The sequence below is a fragment of the Diabrotica undecimpunctata genome, chromosome 8 (assembly GCF_040954645.1).
Source record: "Diabrotica undecimpunctata isolate CICGRU chromosome 8, icDiaUnde3, whole genome shotgun sequence".
Taxonomy (NCBI): Eukaryota; Metazoa; Arthropoda; class Insecta; order Coleoptera; family Chrysomelidae; genus Diabrotica; species Diabrotica undecimpunctata.
Genome location: NC_092810.1, coordinates 26,527,838 through 26,549,449, shown reverse-complemented (window position 1 = coordinate 26,549,449; position 21,612 = coordinate 26,527,838). Strand labels below are relative to the sequence as shown.

General features: G+C 33.2%; 1 protein-coding gene across 1 annotated transcript in view; it reads left to right on the top strand.

Annotated features, from left to right (window-relative positions):
• Window positions 1-21,612, top strand: part of SNF4Agamma (SNF4/AMP-activated protein kinase gamma subunit) — a 319,651-nt gene that overhangs the window by 76,292 nt on the left and 221,747 nt on the right. Inside the window, 2 exon segments of the mRNA XM_072539907.1 lie at window positions 4,738-4,983; window positions 16,117-16,305. Of these exon segments, the coding sequence (XP_072396008.1) occupies window positions 4,738-4,983; window positions 16,117-16,305 (435 nt within the window).

The following is a 21,612-nucleotide window of genomic DNA, read 5'->3' as shown; positions in this document are numbered from 1 at the left end:
TACTTACGCACGGCTACATAATCTCCAAAGAACCACTACCAATGTGCCAAAGATGCCAAACACCTTTCACAGTCAACCATATAATAATAGAATGTCCAGAGTACACCTCAGCCAAGGCGATATTTAAGATACTCAACAGCCTGAAAGAAGCACTGGTTACAAAATTCAATGAAGTTCTGTCTTTTTTAAATTACTGTAAACTATATAATAAATTATGATTTAATTTTTGTTACATGTACATACATGTACACTGTACCATATTGTTGTAAGTCATGACTTTTAAAATGTACCTTATTTTCTCTATTTCTATCATAAACCTACCGCTAATAACCCCAGTAGTTGATGCTGATAAATAAAAAAAAACTGACAGATACAGATTATAGTACACCAATTTTTTAAATATAAAAATGATTTACAAGATAGAGAGCTATTAATCACAAAATAAAGTATGTATGCAGAAAAAAGAAAGTTTGTAAAATTACCGTATTTGCGTTATTAACTTTCAGAATCTGATGTACTGCTGTCATCATTAAATGTTAATAATGAGGGGCTCAATTTGGGCTTCAAGTAAATTGTCCAACTCCAACATTTTTGGCTCTACTTCTTCTTTTACATGTCTGGCGCAGTTTTTCCATTTTCCACGGTTACAGCAAATATAGCTTCATGGAATAAACTTTTAATGTCAGCAAACTTAAATGTTGTGTTATTGGCAGCAACATAATTCTTTACTTGCGCCCATACAAGCTCTATTGGATTGAGTTCGCAGCGGTACGGTAGAAACCTTAACAATGTTCCATTCGTGCTTCTTACCAGTTCATCTACTATGTACTTATTATATTCGCCTTTATGTTGTTTAACGATTTCTAAAAGTTACACTTTTAACAGCGTTTCTTCAAAGGGAATGTTTTTTAGCGAAGCCAATTTTGAATATCTGCTTTTTTTGTAGCCATACTTAATGGGAATTTTTCCAATTTTCTGGAATGGTAAGGGGCATTGTTCATCACAATTACGGCATTTTTTCCAGTGTTGGTAAAATCTTTTGGAGCCAACTTTCAAATGACTTTGAATTCCATCTACTCATGGTAGTCTCCACTCTTGCTCGATTCAAAAGCCCACAGTCCATCTAGAACAAAACCATTCTCACTTCCGATGTGACATATTATCAATCTTTTACCTTTTTCTAAAAGTGATATTAAAGGTAATAATAAAAAAATCAAAGTTTATTTTAACCCATTAACGCCGAGAAAAATTTTTTTTTGAATTTACGATTTTTTTATTTGAATTTTCATAAAGAAAGGTGTAAAATTAACCTACGTTTGGAAAAAAATTAATTTTTATTTCAAAATATACAAAAAACATGCTGTCACCATATGGGCCCTGTAGGCGTTCCAGGGTAATACACAAAATATTATCTGAATTAAGTGTTTGTGTGAAATTTCATAAAACATTCTAAACATAAACCAACATCGCACTTGATATACATTGTACGCCCTTTGCTTATACAATTGAACCCGGCACATCTTCTTCTTTTTCCTTCTGGCACTACTACTACGTAATGGTTTAACCCATCAAATCTGACATCGTCTCCAACACGGCTGTTACTTCCAGCAGCTTTAGGCATTCGACCTGGACCTTTAGCTGTCGTTTTGTAATTTGCCAAATATGTCTAAAAATTACAGTAACATGTAAGACTACGTAAATATGTAGTAAATTATAACATTACCTGAGCAATACTTCGCCTAAACTCCAATTAGCTGATATTTCTGCCACTTTTGCGGTAGAGAATTCAAGCATTTTGTATAGATACATCAATAAGATATGTCAATATCGACCAGTACCACTTTTTTGATCTTAGACCAATACGATAACTGAAACAATGTATGTTATTATATTATTATAATCAATATACTTTACATACCAAGATACATTTGCATCCATCAGATCGGTGCCTCCCATGTTTTTATTGTATTTGGAAATTACATCCGGACGTGGTATAGGTACGTTTCTTTTATCTTTCCTTGAAAATCTCTCTACAGATTTCACTGGAGTAACCCCAAAACGCGTACTGGCCTCTGTTACCACATTATTGTCCATCCACCTCACACAAAGAATACCATGGAATACCATCAGTACTGAATTTGCTTTAGCGTCACTTTGTACCACAGTATGTAATTGCTCATTTGCTAAATCTTCAGATGTGTCCTCCACTCTGGTACCATTTGAACAGCTGGAATACAACTTCAGCTGGAGCTAACAGTTGATGACTACTCAAATTTTCAACAGTTCCACCCCCATCTTCATCCCCTGAATCCTCCTCGGTCAGATCCTGACAGTCAGGTGGCTGTATGTATATATAAGTGACTTCGTTATCAGATTAGTAGGCGATATCTAACGCTTCTTGAAGAGTTATTCCTCTGAAACTAAAATTATCGTATAAAACTATAGGTTAATACATATTGTCCGTAGTACGCCTACTGGTCCCATATGGTGACAGTGACGTTTACGAGGAAATTATGAAAAACTAGAACCATATATTTAGAAAATCAACAAACAGTATTGCGAAAATACGTTTTTTAAATAAAATCGATCGCCTAGATATACAATAAAATAAATAAGATCCACATAATTTAACTTACCGTAACGGGATGTCCATATTTTCGTCGTCGAAAATAATCTGTCCAATAAAAAATAGCACAACCTCTCACTCGCGAGTACAACAAGCAACTGATCTTGTCAGGCGCATCCGATGAGCATTTTGAACGATTAGTTCTCAGTCAGTGGCTTTCAAATTAAATTTGTCAGTTAGTACACGCACATAAATAGAGGGCGGTTTTGTGTCCCCATATGGGACCAGTAGGCGTTAATGGGTTAATTTAAATTACCTGAGGGATTTCTTAAGCCTGTCGACAGCCCATCCAAAAATGCACGTCTAGCAGAAGTCACAGCAGCATCCACACAAACTTTTGATTTTGTATGACCAGCATTTATCCATGTTTCTATTTTCTAAGTAATAAATTGTTCTATTTTCAGCTCTATATTGTCTTATCTTTTGCAGATAATCTCTTTGCCATAGCACAATTTCATTTCTGTCGAGTAGCAAACTGTTTCTTCCACGTTTTTGAAATTTAAAATTTAATTTTCGTAAGAGTTTGTAAAACGTGGTTCTCTTAAAATTTGGTAAGTCATTATCATTATTTACTTCTCTTAGGACTTTGTCAATTGTAGAAACTTCATTACGGAAGAAATATTGATGAACCTTTCTCTTATAGCTGACTTATCAAAAATATCTACAGCATCTATTGATTTTGAATGATTTTGATTTGTTTTAGGTGCAGATAATGTGTGGGCACTTTTATACTCTTTAATGACATTGAAGACACTTTTCGAACAAATTCCAACTTTATCTGCAACCTTTTGTTGAATGTCCGTTTTTATGAATGTCCATTAGGCAGAGGGTTAACGTGAAAATACAGTTTCGTCAAAAGTTTTGAAATTAAAGAAATTGAAAGGTTATAGACTTGACTAAAATTTCAATAGCTTGAAAAGGATCGTCGCTTACAAGAAAGGCATTGACGAATATCACTTCAGACAATGTATTGTAGATACTCCAGCATGGCAAGTGTCCAGATTGGAACTATACGACTCTCACTTCCTCTACTGGGAGAATTCACTTGTCACAGATATCTTCGGTATCAAAAGGCTTGAGTTCTGCTGGGACCGTTTCCGTGTTTTCGGAACCTAGGTGACATGGTATGCTAGAGTATATCCAAAAAATCTTCGTACGCATCTGGACGTTGAGAGTATTACAGCTTTTTCACTCAGACTCGACTGTTTTCTGATAGGTTTTTCGGGATTACACTCGCAGTAGAGGGAATACTATGTAATGTTTACGCCTTTTCCGTTTTCCATTGTCTCTTTATTTGTATTTCCAGATCTCTGTACTTGGAGATCTTTTTGTTGTATTTTCCACAAAAATTATAGTCGCTTGTCTAGTAAACAAATAGACAAGTCATAACCCAAAATTCGCCAAGTTATAAAATGCCGAGTTCTTGTGAGCGACATGAAATCGACTGCCTTGAATTCTCATGCACGTCCTCACGAACAGCGACGATGATTTCGTCAAATCTTACATTTCGTCGACATACAGGTGTTGGTTGATTGTTTCCTGAGTCAGTGGACTCAAATTTATTGATCACACTAAAGAATACCTATTTTAATCATTTGCACATGTTGTTTGTTGTATACCTACTATGTCTATCCATTTGACAAAACAAACAAAATAAATAACAACCAATTTGACAGATGTAGCTTCAACATATCGCCGCTGTCAACTGTCAAAGTTAGGAAGCCCTTATTGGCTTCTGTTCTATTTTGTAATCTGTAAATTTTCAAGAAAAATAATACTATTACGGTTTTCTGTAGATTCAGGAATTAAGTGAAGCAAACGTGGTATAACTAACCCTATTTTCACTCCAAAAACTCAACAAATCAAGAATATTATAAATTTTAATAAATATCGCTTACAAAAACACTTATTCGCGGTGAAAATAACATTCTCGGCTTCGCTACAGCCAGGACCGCATTTAGGGGTCACGCAACAATATCTTTATCAATTTATACACTAATAAATTTTTAACTGCCGATTTTCAAGAACAAATTAAAATACCTTTCTCAATTTGTAAACTAATACATTTTTAACTGTGATAATATATTAAAATCGTTCTTTGACCTTTTTAGCATACTGGGTTGATCCATGCGAAGAAACCCAGAGACGGATCCGCCCATCCAGTGCAAGACGACGAAAGCGACACGAAGTACTATCACACCGTAACAGCTGCAGCGTCCGTTGGTCGTAGTCCTATGACCAAAGTTATGGACATTTTCAGAAAGCCGCACCCACCCTCACATACTCCCCCACCGGAAGAAGAAAAGGAGAGGGAGAGGGAAAAAGAGAAGGAGAAGAAGGAAAAGAAGAAAGAAAAAGTTAGTTTTTCTATGATTTTTTTTCTGTTTATCGAAAGCTGTATATGTAGATTTATTATATAGGTACATTCATTGGTATCAGTGAATATATAATGGAATATTAGAGGATTTTATGTCCAAAACAGCCTAAACTTTTTTTCATCACTTTTTGTCATTGTCCATGTTTCTGATGCGTATGTGAACAGAGTTTTGTATATAAATATTTGCGTTGTTTTTAAGACTATGCTTGTTGCATTCTCGTTTAGTCGGCGAAATAATTATCACCATAATAGAGGACCCTAGAAGTAAAGGGGTATAAGTGACAAAAAGTAAATTTTGAGTAGATGCCCTTCAAAGTTGGGCCTTCACTGTAATTGCCATGATTTTTTAATTCTAGATTTTTTTTCTCCGGTTTAGTAACTGTAGGCATTAATATTATTATTGGTAACAAAAGATCATAATTTTATTGACTACTTATTTTGGAGCTATTTTTCTGTTGCTAAGTAGCACTCTTAACATAAAGATAAAAATATCATAAAGATTTTGTAAACATTTATTCTTCACCATAACTCTAATACATAATTAACTTATGATTTAATCAATGTCGTTGTTGACCATTGACGTAATTGAGTAACTGTTGAAGATTTAAATATTTAACTTCCTTAATGAGACACCTTTTGTCAATCGGTACTGGCCAGAGATCTGGCAGTAGGTTAGAGTTTTTGCCAGCTCGAATGGGTTTCATGGATAGCTCCCTAAACTCTTCTACGATCCCTCCAGCTGTTTTATTGTAAAACGGGGTTAAAGGTTTGTCCTGTTGAAAATGTAAGCATTGCATGCTTTGTATTCCACTTATGCTCTTCTTGAAGTATGGCGAAGTATTTGAAAGTCTAAAAAATCGTCATTTTCCATCTGAACTGTAAAGAACTTTCTACTTGCAGAAGTTATCAGCTCCATCCAATGTTGAGGTACATAAAGGTTCTTTTTGGTTCTTTTCATTTTTAACTTATTAATATGTGTGGTTATTAAATCAACCATCGTTTGTTGGTTCGTTGTTGGTTGGTTTGTCCGGTACATCATTTATTGTTTCTCTATACATAGCTTTTTGAGACAGTCAATCTATGTATCATTTTCTATGTGTTTCAGGTCTATTAGTTCCTTGATCTTCGCTCTTTGATCTCTTAAAAAGCGCTTTCCTTTTGTAGACCATTAAAATCATGCTCCATTTCTTTCGAAAGACGTTCCCGTTGAAATTTTTTTATTCTTCTTACAACTGCATGTGTTTCGTTTCTTATTATGTTGCAATTTATCGTATGCTTATTGTGTCTAGGTGAAGATGTATGTCAAGTAAGCTTTGCTCTTGAAAGTGATATCACTTTCTATGATGTATATCACTTTCTTTTTCGACACTAGTTTCTGCTTTTTTTTTTGTTTTGTTCTTTTCTGCTTTTTGCAGTGTAAAAATTTTCTGAGTACTGTTAAGGTAAAAAACTGGTAATAATCAAAACTCTGCGCTCCGGCTACTGAGAATTGACTTTATTGGGAACTCTTAATATCCAAAGGTAGTATTCTCTTAGAGAAATTGCTTCTTCCTTCAGAGGTTAAAAAGGAATCCACTAATCAATAAATATTTTGTATGGGTGCTAGGTATTCATTTATCAGCCTGTGAATACCTCCAGATATTTAAATAAGGAGCCCGACTCTGACCTTCTCCGTCAGTACATAAAAAAAGGTTAAACAGATAGGGACTCAGTGAAAGTCTTGATGCAAACCAACTGTCACTGGAAAACTTTCGGTCAATTTGACAGACGACCTCACGTTGGGGTACGCTCCCTCATACACATCCTTCACTAGTCTTACGTACTTCTCAGAAACTCATTTCTCTCTCATATATACACATAGAATTATCAGGATCTATAAATACTAAATGTAGCTCTCTTTTCTTCTCGCCGTATTTCTCTATAACTGTCTCAAATCAAACAAGGCATCAGTTGTCCTCCTTCCTGACATAAATCCTAACTGTTCTTTTCCTATCGATTTTCCCTCCTTCACCTTCGCTCTACAGTTCTCTCCCAAATTTTTATCGTGTGCGACATTAACTTTATTCCTCTATCATTCTTACAGTCTCTTTACCAGATGGTTTCCCTAGCACTTCCTCTCCTACTTGTACCACAGCTTGGCTGTTTTCTTCCCACCAATCGTTAACCGTACTTTTTTAAGTAAAACTGATCTAACTTTACTCTTGAAGACTTTTGCCAGATCCTGATTCTTTAACTTCCACCACTTGGTGGCTGTTGTCTTCCCACCAATAGTTGGCCGTACTTTTTTAACTAAAACTGATCTAGAACTCTACTCTTGAAGACTTTTGCCAAATCCTGATTCTTTAACTTCCACCACTTTACTTTCTGATGTCCTGCTTTTCTTTCCGCATCACCTTTATCTCCGTACCCATTATGTCGGCGTTAACTTGTTATACACTCACCCTTTATCATTTTATAGTTTGTCAGTTCTTTTAGCTGGCTTCTACACAGCACAATATCTATCTGTCTTTTCATTTTTCTGCTACTATACTAGTCTTCAGTCTTTATAAAGAACGTATTAGTCACAATCAAATTCCAGACCAGTGTAAAGTCAATCACCACTATTTTCTTCATCATTACTTATTCCCATCCCCCAACCTCCATGAACTCCTTCTAGTCCCGCTTTTTCTCTACCAAGATGTCCAATATGTCAATTCAAATAAAACCTTCATTGAAACATTTTTTGTCTACAAGAATCTCGAGCATCTCGCAATTAAAGGCACTCCAAAATTCTTCCTTTTCCTGTTCTTCACACCCTACCTGTGGGGCATAGACACATATGATGTTCACGTTGGACCATTGGACGTTGATATTCAGTTCGAGCCTCATTATTCTATCATTTTTTTTATTACCCTTACTAGACGTTCTCTCCACTCGTTGTTTAAAATAACACCCACTCCATTTCTGTCAAGACTGTTTGCAATACTGTATATTAACTTGCACCCATCGCCAAGATCTCTCAATTTATTACCTTTCCAAGTACACCAATCCTTCTCCACCGCATGAAATGAACTCTCTTCCTTTATTTGTTATACTTCCCTTCTACTTCCTACTTGGCAAAAATGGCAGAACAATTAAGAGTAACTCAACGGGCCATGGGCAAATCACCAGGAATTGATCAAATTTGCAGTGAGCTCTACAAGAATGGTGGCGATGCCCTACTACAGACACTGCATAAGCTATTACTTTTTGTTTAGCATAATGAGACCATGCCTTGTGAATGGTCTCAAGGCGTGATATGCCGTTACATAAAAAAGGTAACCAACTCCAGTGTGACAACTATAGAGGTATAACCCTGTTAACAACTGCTTACAAAATACTAGCAAATATTCTCTACGAAAGGCTGCAAGTTTACACAGTGGGCATAGTTGGTATGCCCACTGTGGTATGGTATGGTATCAAGCTGGATTCACTCCAGAAAAATCAACAATTGACCAGATTCATTCAATAAGACAGATTCTCGAGAAAACATTAGAATTCAATATTGAAACCCATCACCTATTCGTCGACTTCAAGGCCGCATACGACAGTGTCAAGAGAACAGTGCTATACCAATCAATGCATGAGTTTGGTATACCAGAGAAACTTATCAGACTAACGAGAATGACAATGTCTAACTTAGAAGCCACTGTTAGAATACAGGGAGAGAATTCTAGATCCTTTGAGATAAAGGATGGACTCAGACAAGGGGATGCTTTGGCTTTGCCTCCTATTTAATATTGCCTTAGAAAAGGCAGTACCTTAGATGGCGGTACTATTTACAATAGATCGATACAAGTCTTAGCATATGCTGACATAATAGGGCGTAGCAAGCGAGATGTTGAGCAATATCTCCTAGAATTGGAAACAGCGGCGATACAAAGGTGGCTCTAGTCATCAACGAAGACAAAACCAAGTACATGTTGGTCACAAAGGATCCGATAGCAAATGAGGAACGAGAAACAGTCTTTGGAAGTCATACCTTTGGACGTGTTGACAACTTCACGAAAGACTTTTGGGAATATTTGAGCGTAAAATACTCCGCAAAATATTTGGAGCTATAAACGACCAAGGGCAGTGTCGCAGAAGATATAATTTTGAATTGTATCAGCTCTTTGATGAGCCAGATGTCATAACGTTCATTAAAACACAGCGACTTAGATGGGCTGGACACATAATAGGAATGCCAGAAAATACGATTGCTAAAAAGCTAACCACAGGAACACCTGTAGGAAGAAGAAGCAAAGGCCGACCGCGAATTAGGTGGTTAGATGGAGTTGAAACCGACTTACGGATATTAAAAATCAGAAGATGGCAACATGTTGCCAGAAACCGAACAGAATGGCGACGAATCTTAGAGCAGGCCAAGATCCACAGAGGATTGTCGAGCCAAAGATGATGATGAACGGGCCATGGAAAGGGCCAAGAACAGTTGACTACATAGGATAGTTCCATCGCCCAAATTTGTCTGTCACTGCAACACGCGGCTGTGACGTAGGTGTGAGGATGACAAGCATTTATCGACCTTATTGTTACTATTAACTTTTATGGAAGATGAGCTTAATTTGAGATTAAAAAGTTTAAAACGAAAAATTTACGTTTTGTTTTTGTAAATAGATGGCAGATATCAGATTTTTAACAGTACTTAAGACATTCAGACTTATAAATTCTTAATGATCTGTTTCACATGGCAAATAAAATTTATTTTCGAAATGAATGCATTTGCTAGTGTTATAATTAAATTAATAAATGTCAGTTTACTCTCAAAGTAAATATTTCTGGTAAATAAAATCTATAAATCCGTGTTTTACTTACGTAGTCAGAGCACAAATTAATATCCAAAAACATTTGATGATAAATAAAACTATTCAATACTGAACCATTTATTTCATAAACATACATAGGTAAAACTAAACAGTATACAATACTAGGAAACTTTAGAAACATTCCCTACCGAACAATTTTATTTAATTTTCTAATTTTTGACCTAGTTGAATCCAACATGGATAAGTTTTTTTGCTTCAAATTTGCAGCTTCCTTGAATTTTAAATTTTTATAATTTATTCTAATTATTGTTCTAAGTTTACAAAAGTTTTTAGTAAGCGCATATGGCAACACTTTTTCTTTTTTTTAAATCCTTTTTGAAATGTTTCCAACAACTCCATTATTTTTCCTATAGGTATCAATAAATTTTTCATAATATTTATTCCATAATTTTATTTTGACGCCATACTGATTAGAAGATGATTCTTGGGAAGAGAAAGAACTACTATTGTTAGATACATCAGGTTCTTCTATTTTTTCTTGAGGAATTTTAAGATTGGCTTTTTGGAATACTTTTGGACTAATATATTGATCCACACTCAGAAAAAAGTGCAATTTGGTTTGTGGTTAACACTTTATTTAACAAAATTTCAGCAAAAATTTCGGATTTTTTTGAACATTCATATTTTTTTGCTTTAGAATACCTCAACTGACTTGTTAAACTTTTTATATTCATTTGACCATTTTTCTTCAAATTGGAATGATCAGCTATTAATTTTTCAAACTTGTTTAATAATTCGTTGTATTTTGCTTCAAAATCTACTTCAGGCTTCAAACCTATATTGTCACCAGCTTGTTCAAAAATTATTTCAGATTTAGTAATAGCATGTTCATGTTGATTAAATGCAATATTCAAAATATTTGAATCAACCTTTGTAATTTCTGCTACAAGTTGCTTTCTGTTTCTAACATCTAATCTACCTTCACGAGTAGACAGAAGGTGTGTCAAAGGTATGTTTATATAATCAAAATGTTGGAACTGCAGTTTTCTTTAAAAGGCATTTAGTAGGTAAACCTAAAATAAGTTACATTAAAAAATTTTTATAGGCATTTTATTGCTTTTTTATTTTACCTAATAATTCATTTTGAAGATCTCTTTCATAGTCATTGTAAAATGAACAGGGCATATTCTACTAGAATCAGGATTAAAATTATCAGCTCTTCTGAATCGGTTAACCCATTCAGCCCTTATAGTTTTCGACACTAAATCCTTTCCTTTTGGAAAACTGTGAAAAATAACAGGCATATTCTTGGTTTTTACACTCTTAAAATTATTGTCACAACCATATATGGCACATCTATTACCACCCATTTTGTTTATACAAGTAAATTGATATAGAAACAATAATTAAATAGTCTTATAAGGCCGTTAAATCACTTGTAGAACAAAAAAATTGGCAGCAGGCACAACTATTCTATATAAAACAATAAGAAATGTCAACCACGAATCCCCACGCCTACGTCACACTCAACACAACGCATTTCTTACATTAGAGCATAGGACAAAATCAATCCTATCTGTGTTTAGTGTCCTTGGGAGAGGGCCATGTTAAATATAAGCCTCAGAGACAAAATTCCTAACACCGAAATACGTCGAAGAACTAAAGTAACGGAGATCATAGAAAAAATAGCGACATTGAGATGGCAATGGGTCCACACAGTCCCTACCAGAGGCGGAGTTTACAAACAATCTTATATCAATCAAACCGGTGGTAAAATATCTTGAACTGCACCTTAATCAAAAATTAACTCAGAGAAACCATATCAAAGCTAAGAAACAACAACTAACTTTTAAAACTAGACAAATAAACTGGCTAATCGGTAGACAATCGCAGTTATGAATTGAAAATAAAATAATCATGTTCAAAGCGATCCGGACCCCTTTTCTGGACATAGTACTATGGGGCTGTGCAAAGTTATCAAATACAAAAATACTACAAACATACCAGCCTAAAATACTCCGCTGTATGATCAATGCACAAACCATACTTACCGATGTGAAAATTCAATTTGTCAAAAATGTAATTCGGTCAATACCTATAAATATAAAATACAAACTATAACCGGATAGAAGACCATTCTATGGTTCTAAACAACTTGTCAGAAAACTGTCCAATCAACAAGTTATGAAAGAAGACTGAAGAAAAACTGTCGAGAAGATCTAATTAGATGAATACTGGGAGCTCCTTCACAAGATATCAGCATCAACAAATTTTCTTAGTACTCCATCGTTTGTACAGTAGATTGTAAATAAGCAATTATTAAAGTAAAAAAAAATATGGGATGAACTACATATAAACACACATAAAGATTAGATTTTGATCCCAATCATAGAATGCATCACCCTCAGAATTTCAACTCAAAATCGTGACTATTTACCACAAAGCGCCAATAAATAAACAGGTTAACATAGTGTATTAAATCATTTTAACGATTCATTAAAACGATTGTGGTTTAATCTCATATGAATGCAATATCTTACAATTGAAGAAATGACTGGATAAAGGTGCTATGTCGCGTTTTCAAAGTTTTGAGTAAATTAACAAAATGCGTTTTGTATTGGAACTTTTTTAATTTGTTTTTGATTTCAATGAGTGAGACCTTAAAAAATATGTAATTTTAGGCTGTTTTCTTTTGTTAATTATAATATTAATGAAACAGTAAGATTTTGGGAAACTAGATTTTTATGTACATAACACCTTTATCCACTAACTTTAAACTCGGTCATGCATAAAGAAGTTAAGTAGCTTTTAACAAGATGTAACAAGAAGACACATTTATTTTAATATAGCATACAATGAAGAAAATTTAATATTTTTTTGTTTAAACTCAATAAAATTTTTAAACACAGTATAAACTTAAATTGCTTAGTGGATAAAGATGTCATGTATCAAAAATGTAACATAAGACGTTTACCCACTAAAAATATACACTGTGTATGTGACATAGTGCCTTTATCATCAAAAAAAAATTCTTGTAAGGCATCATAGAATTTATTATTGTTGGTAGGTTCGATCTATATTAGGAAAGTTCAAAAATTTCAAAAAGTCATTTTTTCAAAAAATGTGACATGATACCTTTGGCACTGTACGAATAAGGAGTTCGCCGTAGCGAACTTTGCTGGTCCGATGGAAGATTTTTTCTTACCGCACAAAGCTTCTGAGGTACTCCTTAGCTTCGAAGGACCAGCTGGGGAATCCAGCACCTGAAAGGTTGTTCCCTTGACAAGGGATAGGGGGTATACATTAAATTGGTAAAAGTCTTAATTAAGATTAGTCAAAATGTATCTTTATTAAAAGGAATAATAGCCTATACTGTAGAAAATATCACATATCAATGTAGAAAATATCAAGACCAGTTTATTGTTTATAGATAAGGACAGTAAACGTTTACGAGATATTCAAACCGTTGTTGGATCGGCAAATCATTTTATATGCACTCGCGACACGTTATGGCAACACCGCGACTTAGAACGATTGAGAGGTTGAATAAGTAGATATAAGTTTCATGATTACTTAGAATAGGAACAGCATCTATTTCTTTTTAGCACATTCACTTACTGCCAACAATACTGGCCACAAAACTAGAAAACTTATAATGGAGAAACAGTGTATTAAGAAAATGAAACTGACTTTTCGCAAGCTCTTGCTTGTTGGACCTTTACTTACGAAGGTTGCTTGACGACTATAATTTTGAGGAACTTATTGGTTGTTAATAGTTCAGGGCCGAGAATGGACTGGTCTTTAGGGACTAGTCCAAGTTTATAAATAAGGGGAGTATTTAAATGAAAATAAAAGTTTTTACAATGCACAGATTTATGGTAAATTTGTACAGGCACAATAAACTCATGTCTTCAATTATTACTTACTGTAGATTAAGAAGTGAATAATACAGTCCTCATATGACAATCTTTAGATTTGAGGTAAATTGTAGTAGGTATAGGTTATGTAGCCACTTTGCGTCATGTTGTAAATGGCTTGTTATTATACAGGGTGAGTCATAACTATTGGGACATAGACTAAAGACAGTCTATTTGGACCAAAATATGGCTATTGGGCCAAATATGCCTTAATAAAATGTTGCTGAGAAAAAAGATACAGGGTGTTAAAGTTAATTTTTGTTTTTCGTTTTTTGCTAATAGTTTCCCTGTTTATTTATAAATTGCTATCAAAATTGGCACAGAGGCATAATCTTAGACAAGAAATAGTATTTTATTTACAATTTTACGTTTTGTCATAGAGGGCACCACGTGGATCATTCCTAATGATCAAATTGAGTCTAAACTTTTTAGACGTAAAATTGGTACTCTTGTTTAAACATGATAATTTCAACCGTTTTCGATAAAAACGCAGTCGAACTGATTAGAGTTTCAAATATTTCATTTATGAAAAGTATGCTTTGGACTGTCAGATAATTGTTGTTGGTAAATGTCATTTGTTCTGAGTAAATTATTTTTGATGTGACAGTGTAGTGTAATGTTGCATTTTTTAAAAGTAATCATTACTTTTATTGATTGAAATGCCTCGTCACAATCATTTTACTAATGAAGAAATGCGAGATATGATTTGCATATACGCACAAGAAAATTTTTGCGGTCGCTCGGCAGCTAGAAGGTATGGAATGTTATACGCAAACAGAAGGCAACCAAATCACAAAACTTTCAAACTTTCTTTTAATCAAGAAGATGAACTCTTAGTTCGAGTAGATGAAAATCCTGAAATAAGTTCACGACATCTATCAGCAGCAACAGGAGTAAGTCAGTCGTCTATTGTTAGAATTCTTAAAAAAGAGAACCTCCATCCTTATCACTTCACTCCTGTTCTAAATTTACTTAAAACAGATCTTCCACGACGGTTACAGTTTTGCCAACGTTGTCTGAATAAACATCGTAATGGCAGACACTTTATTAAGAATATTATGTTCACCGACGAACCAACTTTTACCAAACGAGTGGTTTTTAATTGGCGAAATAGTCATTATTGGGAAGAAGAAAACCCGCATGCTATTAAAGCTAGACATTTTCAGCATGAGTTTAAATTGAATATTTGGTGTGGCATTATAGGCGACCAACTACTAGGGCCTTATGTTCTTCCTTCGAATTTAAATGGAGATTCTTATTTATTCTTTTTGGAAAATACTCTTGTGATATTTTAGATGGTCTGTCACTGGATGTAAGAATAAAAATGTGGTTTATGCAGGATGGAGCACCTCATTTATCATACTAATCATTTATGATACTCCTGACTTAGTCCTGTTGCTGCTGATAGATGTCGTGAACTTATTTCAGGATTTTCATCTACTCGAACCAAAAGTTCATCTTCTTGATTAGGGGTGATTTGTTTCGGTCGACCACCCCGATTTTTAGTGTGAAATGACCCAGTTTCACCTAAACTACGATATAATCTTGCAAAAGTTTTGTGATTTGGTTGCTTTCTGTTTGCGTATAACATTCCATACCTTCTGGCTGCCGAGCGATCGCAAAAAATTTCTTGTGCGTATACGCAAATCATATCTCGTATTTCTTCATTAGTAAAATGATTGTGACGAGGCATTTCAATCAAAAAAAGTAATGATTACTTTTAAAAAATGCAACATTACACTACACTGTCACATCAAAAATAATTTACTCCGAACAAATGACATTTACCAACAACAATTATCTGACAGTCCAAAGCATACTTTTCATAAATGAAATAATATTTGAAATTCTATTTTAAGACTCTAAGCAGTTCGACTGAGTTTTTATCGAAAACGGTTGAAATTATCATGTTTAAACAAGAGTACCAATTTTACGTAAAAATGATGTTTACGTCATATTTTCTAATAAAAATTACTAAAAAGTTTCATCAGAAAAAGTTTAGACTCAATTTGATCATTAGGAATGATCCACGTGGCGCCCTCTATGACAAAACGTAAAATTGTAAATAAAATACTATTTCTTGTCTAAGATTATGCCTCTGTGCCGATTTTGATAGCAATTTATAAATATACAGGGAAACTATTAGCAACAAACGAAAAACAAAAATTAACTTTAACACGCTGTATCTTTTTTCTCAGTAACATTTTATTAAGGCATATTTGGCCCAATAGCCATATTTTGGTCCAAATAACCTATCCTTAGTCTATGTCCCAATAGTTATGACTCACCCTGTATAAAGATGGTTACTACATAAGAAAAGAGATATATAAAAATTATACACACCTGTATAGAGTTATTTTACCTTATTTGTTAGATGTTTGCATTAGCGTTAAACTAATTTTTTGCTTCCAGTATTTTAATCATTCTCGACACAAAGCGCCCAGAGATGGTTCAGCACATCCAGTTCGAGATGGCGGTTCCGACACACAGTACTACCATACGGTCACTGCTGCGTCCTCCAGCCGTAGTCCGATGACTAAAGTTATGGACATCTTTAGAAACAGATCACACGTCAACGTACCGCCAGATGACAGAAAGAAGGTTAGTTATTTATCTTCTATTATATAAAATGAATCCGTATTTCCCAATGTCACGTGTAGAAGGTTTTAGGAAAATAAAATTTAGGAAAATTACACAGAAAATTGAAAAATTTCAGAAAACTTAACGATTATTTAAATTTTGCGCGTTTAACAATTTCGACTTTGACAGTTACCCCGATTCAAATGTCTTACTGGATAGTACCCCGGCCGGAGAGAAATTTTTTATCTTATAAATAAACATTTGTAAGAGAAATCTTAACCAGTATCTTAAGAGATATAAGTAACCAGTATGTATATCTTCCACATATAATTTCCTGAACTCTTACCTCACAATTTACAAAAAAAGTAGGATCAGAAGTCATTATTCTGTGTAATATAAATCAACCTCGACTGTGCAATGGAACGAGACTGGGAAAAAGTTAATGAAAAATGTCTTTGAGGCAACGATCATCAAGGAAAAATCCTAAGGGACTATTTTATATTAACCATTTTATTTTAAGCATTTAGAATTTGTGCGTGCGTTTGGCTTTTGTAGTGACGATAAATAAATCGCAAGGAGAATCGTTGAAAGTTTGCGGAATCAACTTGGAGTTTCCATATTTCAACTTTACATTTAAATTGTTCAAGAGTTAGTTTTCATTCTCTTTCATTGCTTTGAACATTTTTCTTTTATTCACAAGGCCGTAGGCTGCTTTGTAGTCTATAAATATGTGATGAGTATCAATGCCATATACCAGTGTTTTTTCCAAAAAATCTAATAAATTGTCGATTTACCACCTCTGAAACCAGCCTGGTATTTTCCTACTATCCGTTCTGCATATGGTGCCACACGGTGATCTAGTACTGTAGAAAATATTTTATACGCTGCATTTAGAAGCGTAAGTAATTCCTCTGTGGTTAGAGCATTCAAAGATATCTCCTTTTTTGTATATGGTGCAAAGTATTCCGATATTTCAATCATTGGGGAATGATTTCTGTGTCCATATTTCTTTTATAAGCTGCTGTAATGCCATCTTCTTTATATAGTTCAGCTGGGAGATTATCTATCCCGGGTGATTTGTTTCTGGCTAGCTTTTTAACTGCATCTTTAAATTCAATTGTTGATTCCTCTTCCCCCTCGTTTGTTCCTCTTACCTCATCTCTTTCGTCTTCCAGGTTTTCCTCCAACTGGTTGTGCAAGTTCCACCTGATACCTGTTTTTACAGGTATCAGGTGGTATGATTAGGAATAGTGACGGAGATATAGTACGTATCCTTGTTTAACTCCGCTTTGTATAGCAATACCTTTTTCATTTCTCGCACATGTTCCAGTCTGGCTCTGTATCCCTTGTAGAATAATCTGATCTTGTCGATGTATTTCATCGGTAGTCCATATATTTTCAGAATCTTCGTCATTTGCTCTTTGTTTATACTATCGAAGGCCTTTTCGACGTCAATAAACATTATATTTATATTTCTTTGTCATTGGCTAGCTTGTTACACAGAAGATTCTGATCAGACAAATGAAATAAGATGCCGCATTGAAATTGCACGGTCAACTTTTAATAGAATGAGAAAACTTTTTTGCTGCTAGTGACTTGCGTTGTTCACTTACTAAAACTCAGCCACAAATAGGCATACTAGTAAAGAAAATGCAAGAACATCCATCTCACCAACCAACCTAATACATATTTCTTTTATTAATAATTTTTGTATTTTATAAAAACTGATATTATGGTATCTTATGGCAGTATAAATAAATGTTTTGTTTTTTATGTAATACTTACTTGTTTTTGTTTTGTTCCTAGGCCCATACAATTTATTGTTAAAGGGTGGGGGCGTTAGAAACTTTGATTTCAACAAAAGAGGGCGTGGTGCAAAAAAGTTTGGGAACCTCTGTTCTTATTTTTGCATATCTATTACCCTGGAGCATTCTTTTGAATTTTTAAATAGTCAGTAGCTGCTGGAGACAAAATTGAAGAATCAATTAATGTACTTTTGTCGTAGTTACGATCAACTGGGATTGTCTTACTAAAAGAGCACTTTTTAGCCATTTTTTTTTATCAAATTTTTCGCAATGCCTTCCTTTAAATGCACCAAAAACGCTATATAATATTGATTATTTATTGATGGTTCTATCGCTTTTAACATGATCTATGCACAAAATATATTGTACATCCCAAAATTTTTAAGACACGGTTTTCTGTAAAATTCTCCTTTAGTAAACTGTCAAAATACTTTTCCATCGCCTTGTGACATCCATCCTTTTCTACTCGTATTTTTATCCAGGATCTTCGTTCTCAACTTTTAACATCCACAATGTGATATTTTGTAGTCCTTTCCGATATTTTGGATTCGTTTTACGTCTTACTTCAATGTTAAACTTCGTTTATATCTAAAATTATATTAAAAAATATTCGTAACGTGTTTATTACAACAAAAAGGTTATGAATTGATGACCTTTACATTGTGTATTAAGTAAAAAAATTAAGTACATCAATTAGTCAATATAAAGATTGTGGTAAATACATTTTTATTACTACAGGTACTCAGTGAGAAATAACACAATCGAGATGGACAGTTTAGATGTTTAATTAACCTAGCGCAAAATTGTATAGCGCAGTTAATTGGTTAAAGGTGTTTGAAATTTTAAGTGTCTATTTTAATTTTAATAATTACACGCTTTCCCAAGACATTTTTATTTTAAATGTACATGGTGACCTACTTACCATAAAAACTAAGAAGAATGTTTTTTTTTTATTTAATTAATGGCTTTGGATAACTTGATCCATTCACCCACGAGAATGTATTTACCTCATGGACGTATAAACACAGATGGACTCAGTTATTTACATAAAAATGTGAAGCCAAAATTATTTGACTAGGTCACATTCTCAGCACCTTCAAATGTTGTCACATTTTTTTATTAAAATATCTTATTCACGTATCGCTGAAAATATTACTATATTTATTTTATACTCTACAGGTGCTATTAAACCAAAATAATAATTTATTACTTATATTAATATATTTAATTGTAATTAAAACATCAAATGTGCACATAGTGTGCATATCATTTAATAATAGCGTATAACAGATATCAACCAATTATTTTATATGTAGAAGCACTGAAACCTATTTATTAATGGCAACGGTGTTTACATTTCTCTGTCTTATGGCTCTACGTCAAACTTCAAATGCTGTTCCATGTCATGTCCATGTTTGTTTACTTTTTACCCAAGATGAGGAAAAGTTGTTTTTCGATATTTTGGCTGTATTTTAAGTGATATTTGTAAATAGTGAAATAAACAAATTATAATAATGGTGCTACAGTTTTGCATTTGCAAAAAAAAACGAAATATTTACATCCCAATGTCTCATTTAATTTGTAAGTACTGTTTGTTTACTTTAATTAAGATGAGGAACTGAGGAAGCCTGTGTGTTTACATTTTAAAATATGTCTTTCATAGGCGTACCATTGGGTTTATTCATATTAATTAATGTATTGAACAAGATATTAGTTCATGAAATTAGTATAGACATTTTTAAATTGTAAGTAGACATTATCTGATTAAAAAGATCTGTTTAGTAGCTTTTTAATTTAATATTTCTCATGAATTAACAATAAATTAGTGAAATGAATAAAACTCATTTATTTTTCTATGTAGGTTTCCAAATAATATTGATTAATGTTGAAACTTACTCTAAACTTTAACAGAGAAAACAGTATAAAAAAAACCTTTCAAAAGCATCCTTTTTGGTTATTTAAACTTGTAAGGAAGCTGAAAAATATTTCAGATTTTTTAATAAAACTATAAATAATATCTACAACAGACTAGTTAAAAACCTTATGAATATTTTGATGAATAAAACCATACAAAATGTCCCAAAATCAATCTATGAGCATTTTGGTGACCATATGTATGATGAAGATGCAATCGATGGTCACTCTATGCAACTTTTAAAATTGGTTCTTGAGAAATATTTTAAAATTGGAATTCATCATGAAACGAGGACTACTTTGGATGCTAACACCGTGCGCATAAGAAGCGTTCTTACTAAGACTGTTTTATTTCGCAATCAATAAAAATTTATTTCTATACCAACGTCTTCTATTATGTCTATTTACCATTTTTGCTTTAATATTTCTGTTCGGTAAATAGCTTTCCAATAATTTATACATTTTCACGCCTACTTTTTAATAAGTATTTATATTTGCAAATAATTTTATGTCAAATGCCAGCAAGAGCTTTGGAATGATCAATAAATAATTTTGTAGCAGAAACCCTTACTACGTGGAATCTATTGATATTGTATTAAAACAAATTTGTCACAATTTGAAAAAATATGTTTTAACACATTATCAATAAATATAGGTATGTACTTAAATTTGACAAATGTATATTTTTTAATTGTTTTTTTTATCGTAGGATTATTTAATACCTATTAAAAAATTAACTTGAGCTCAACTATATTTTATTGTATTAATTTTAAAGCAAATAAAATTGTATTTTACTTTTTCTATAAAAACGTGTTTTTATACATTATTACTACTTCCAATTATTAACGTCTGAATAATTATCCCCTCGAGTAAAAATTCAAGCACGCTTATGCTCATTGAGGAAGTATCACAGTCTATCGATACCCGTTTTACTCCCCTTTACCCTCTTGTCCAGGAATATCGAAGCTTCAAAACAGTGTGTGTTTAAGGTATCTTATTGCTGGGTCCATCTATGTTTATACGTCCATGATTTAACTACTTGAATTGAAGAATGTTTTAATAGAATAGAATTTATTTAGTTAATATTGAACTGAGTTTATTAATCTAATTTATTAACTTTATTAATTTTAAAAATGTTCTAACACTTAGTTTATTAAAGTCGGTGTACAATATTACACTAATTTATTTTACACTATAATTATATAATTTATTTACAACATTTATTACAATTTATATTCCCGACAATACGCGCGTTACATTTCAAAAACTCGACTCGATATTATTATTCAGACTAACTTCAAAATGAAAAGGTTCTCTATATATATCAAATAGCTGTTATTCTGGAATCCCCTCGGCGACCTGTGTTGACCTTTCTCGAACAGAAGGGAGCGCCAGACAGGTTTCTAGCGGGTCAGAGAATCTACGAGAAAATTCTTGTTTAGAATAATAACATGCTTACAGGTTAAATATGAGCCATATTTATCGTAACAATATAAAAAAATAGTTTTGTTTTTGACAAGTCAAAGGAATAGTGACAATTAAATACATAAATATAATTTTTTGCGAATTTAAACATAAACAGATATTTAATATTAACAATGTAAAAAAA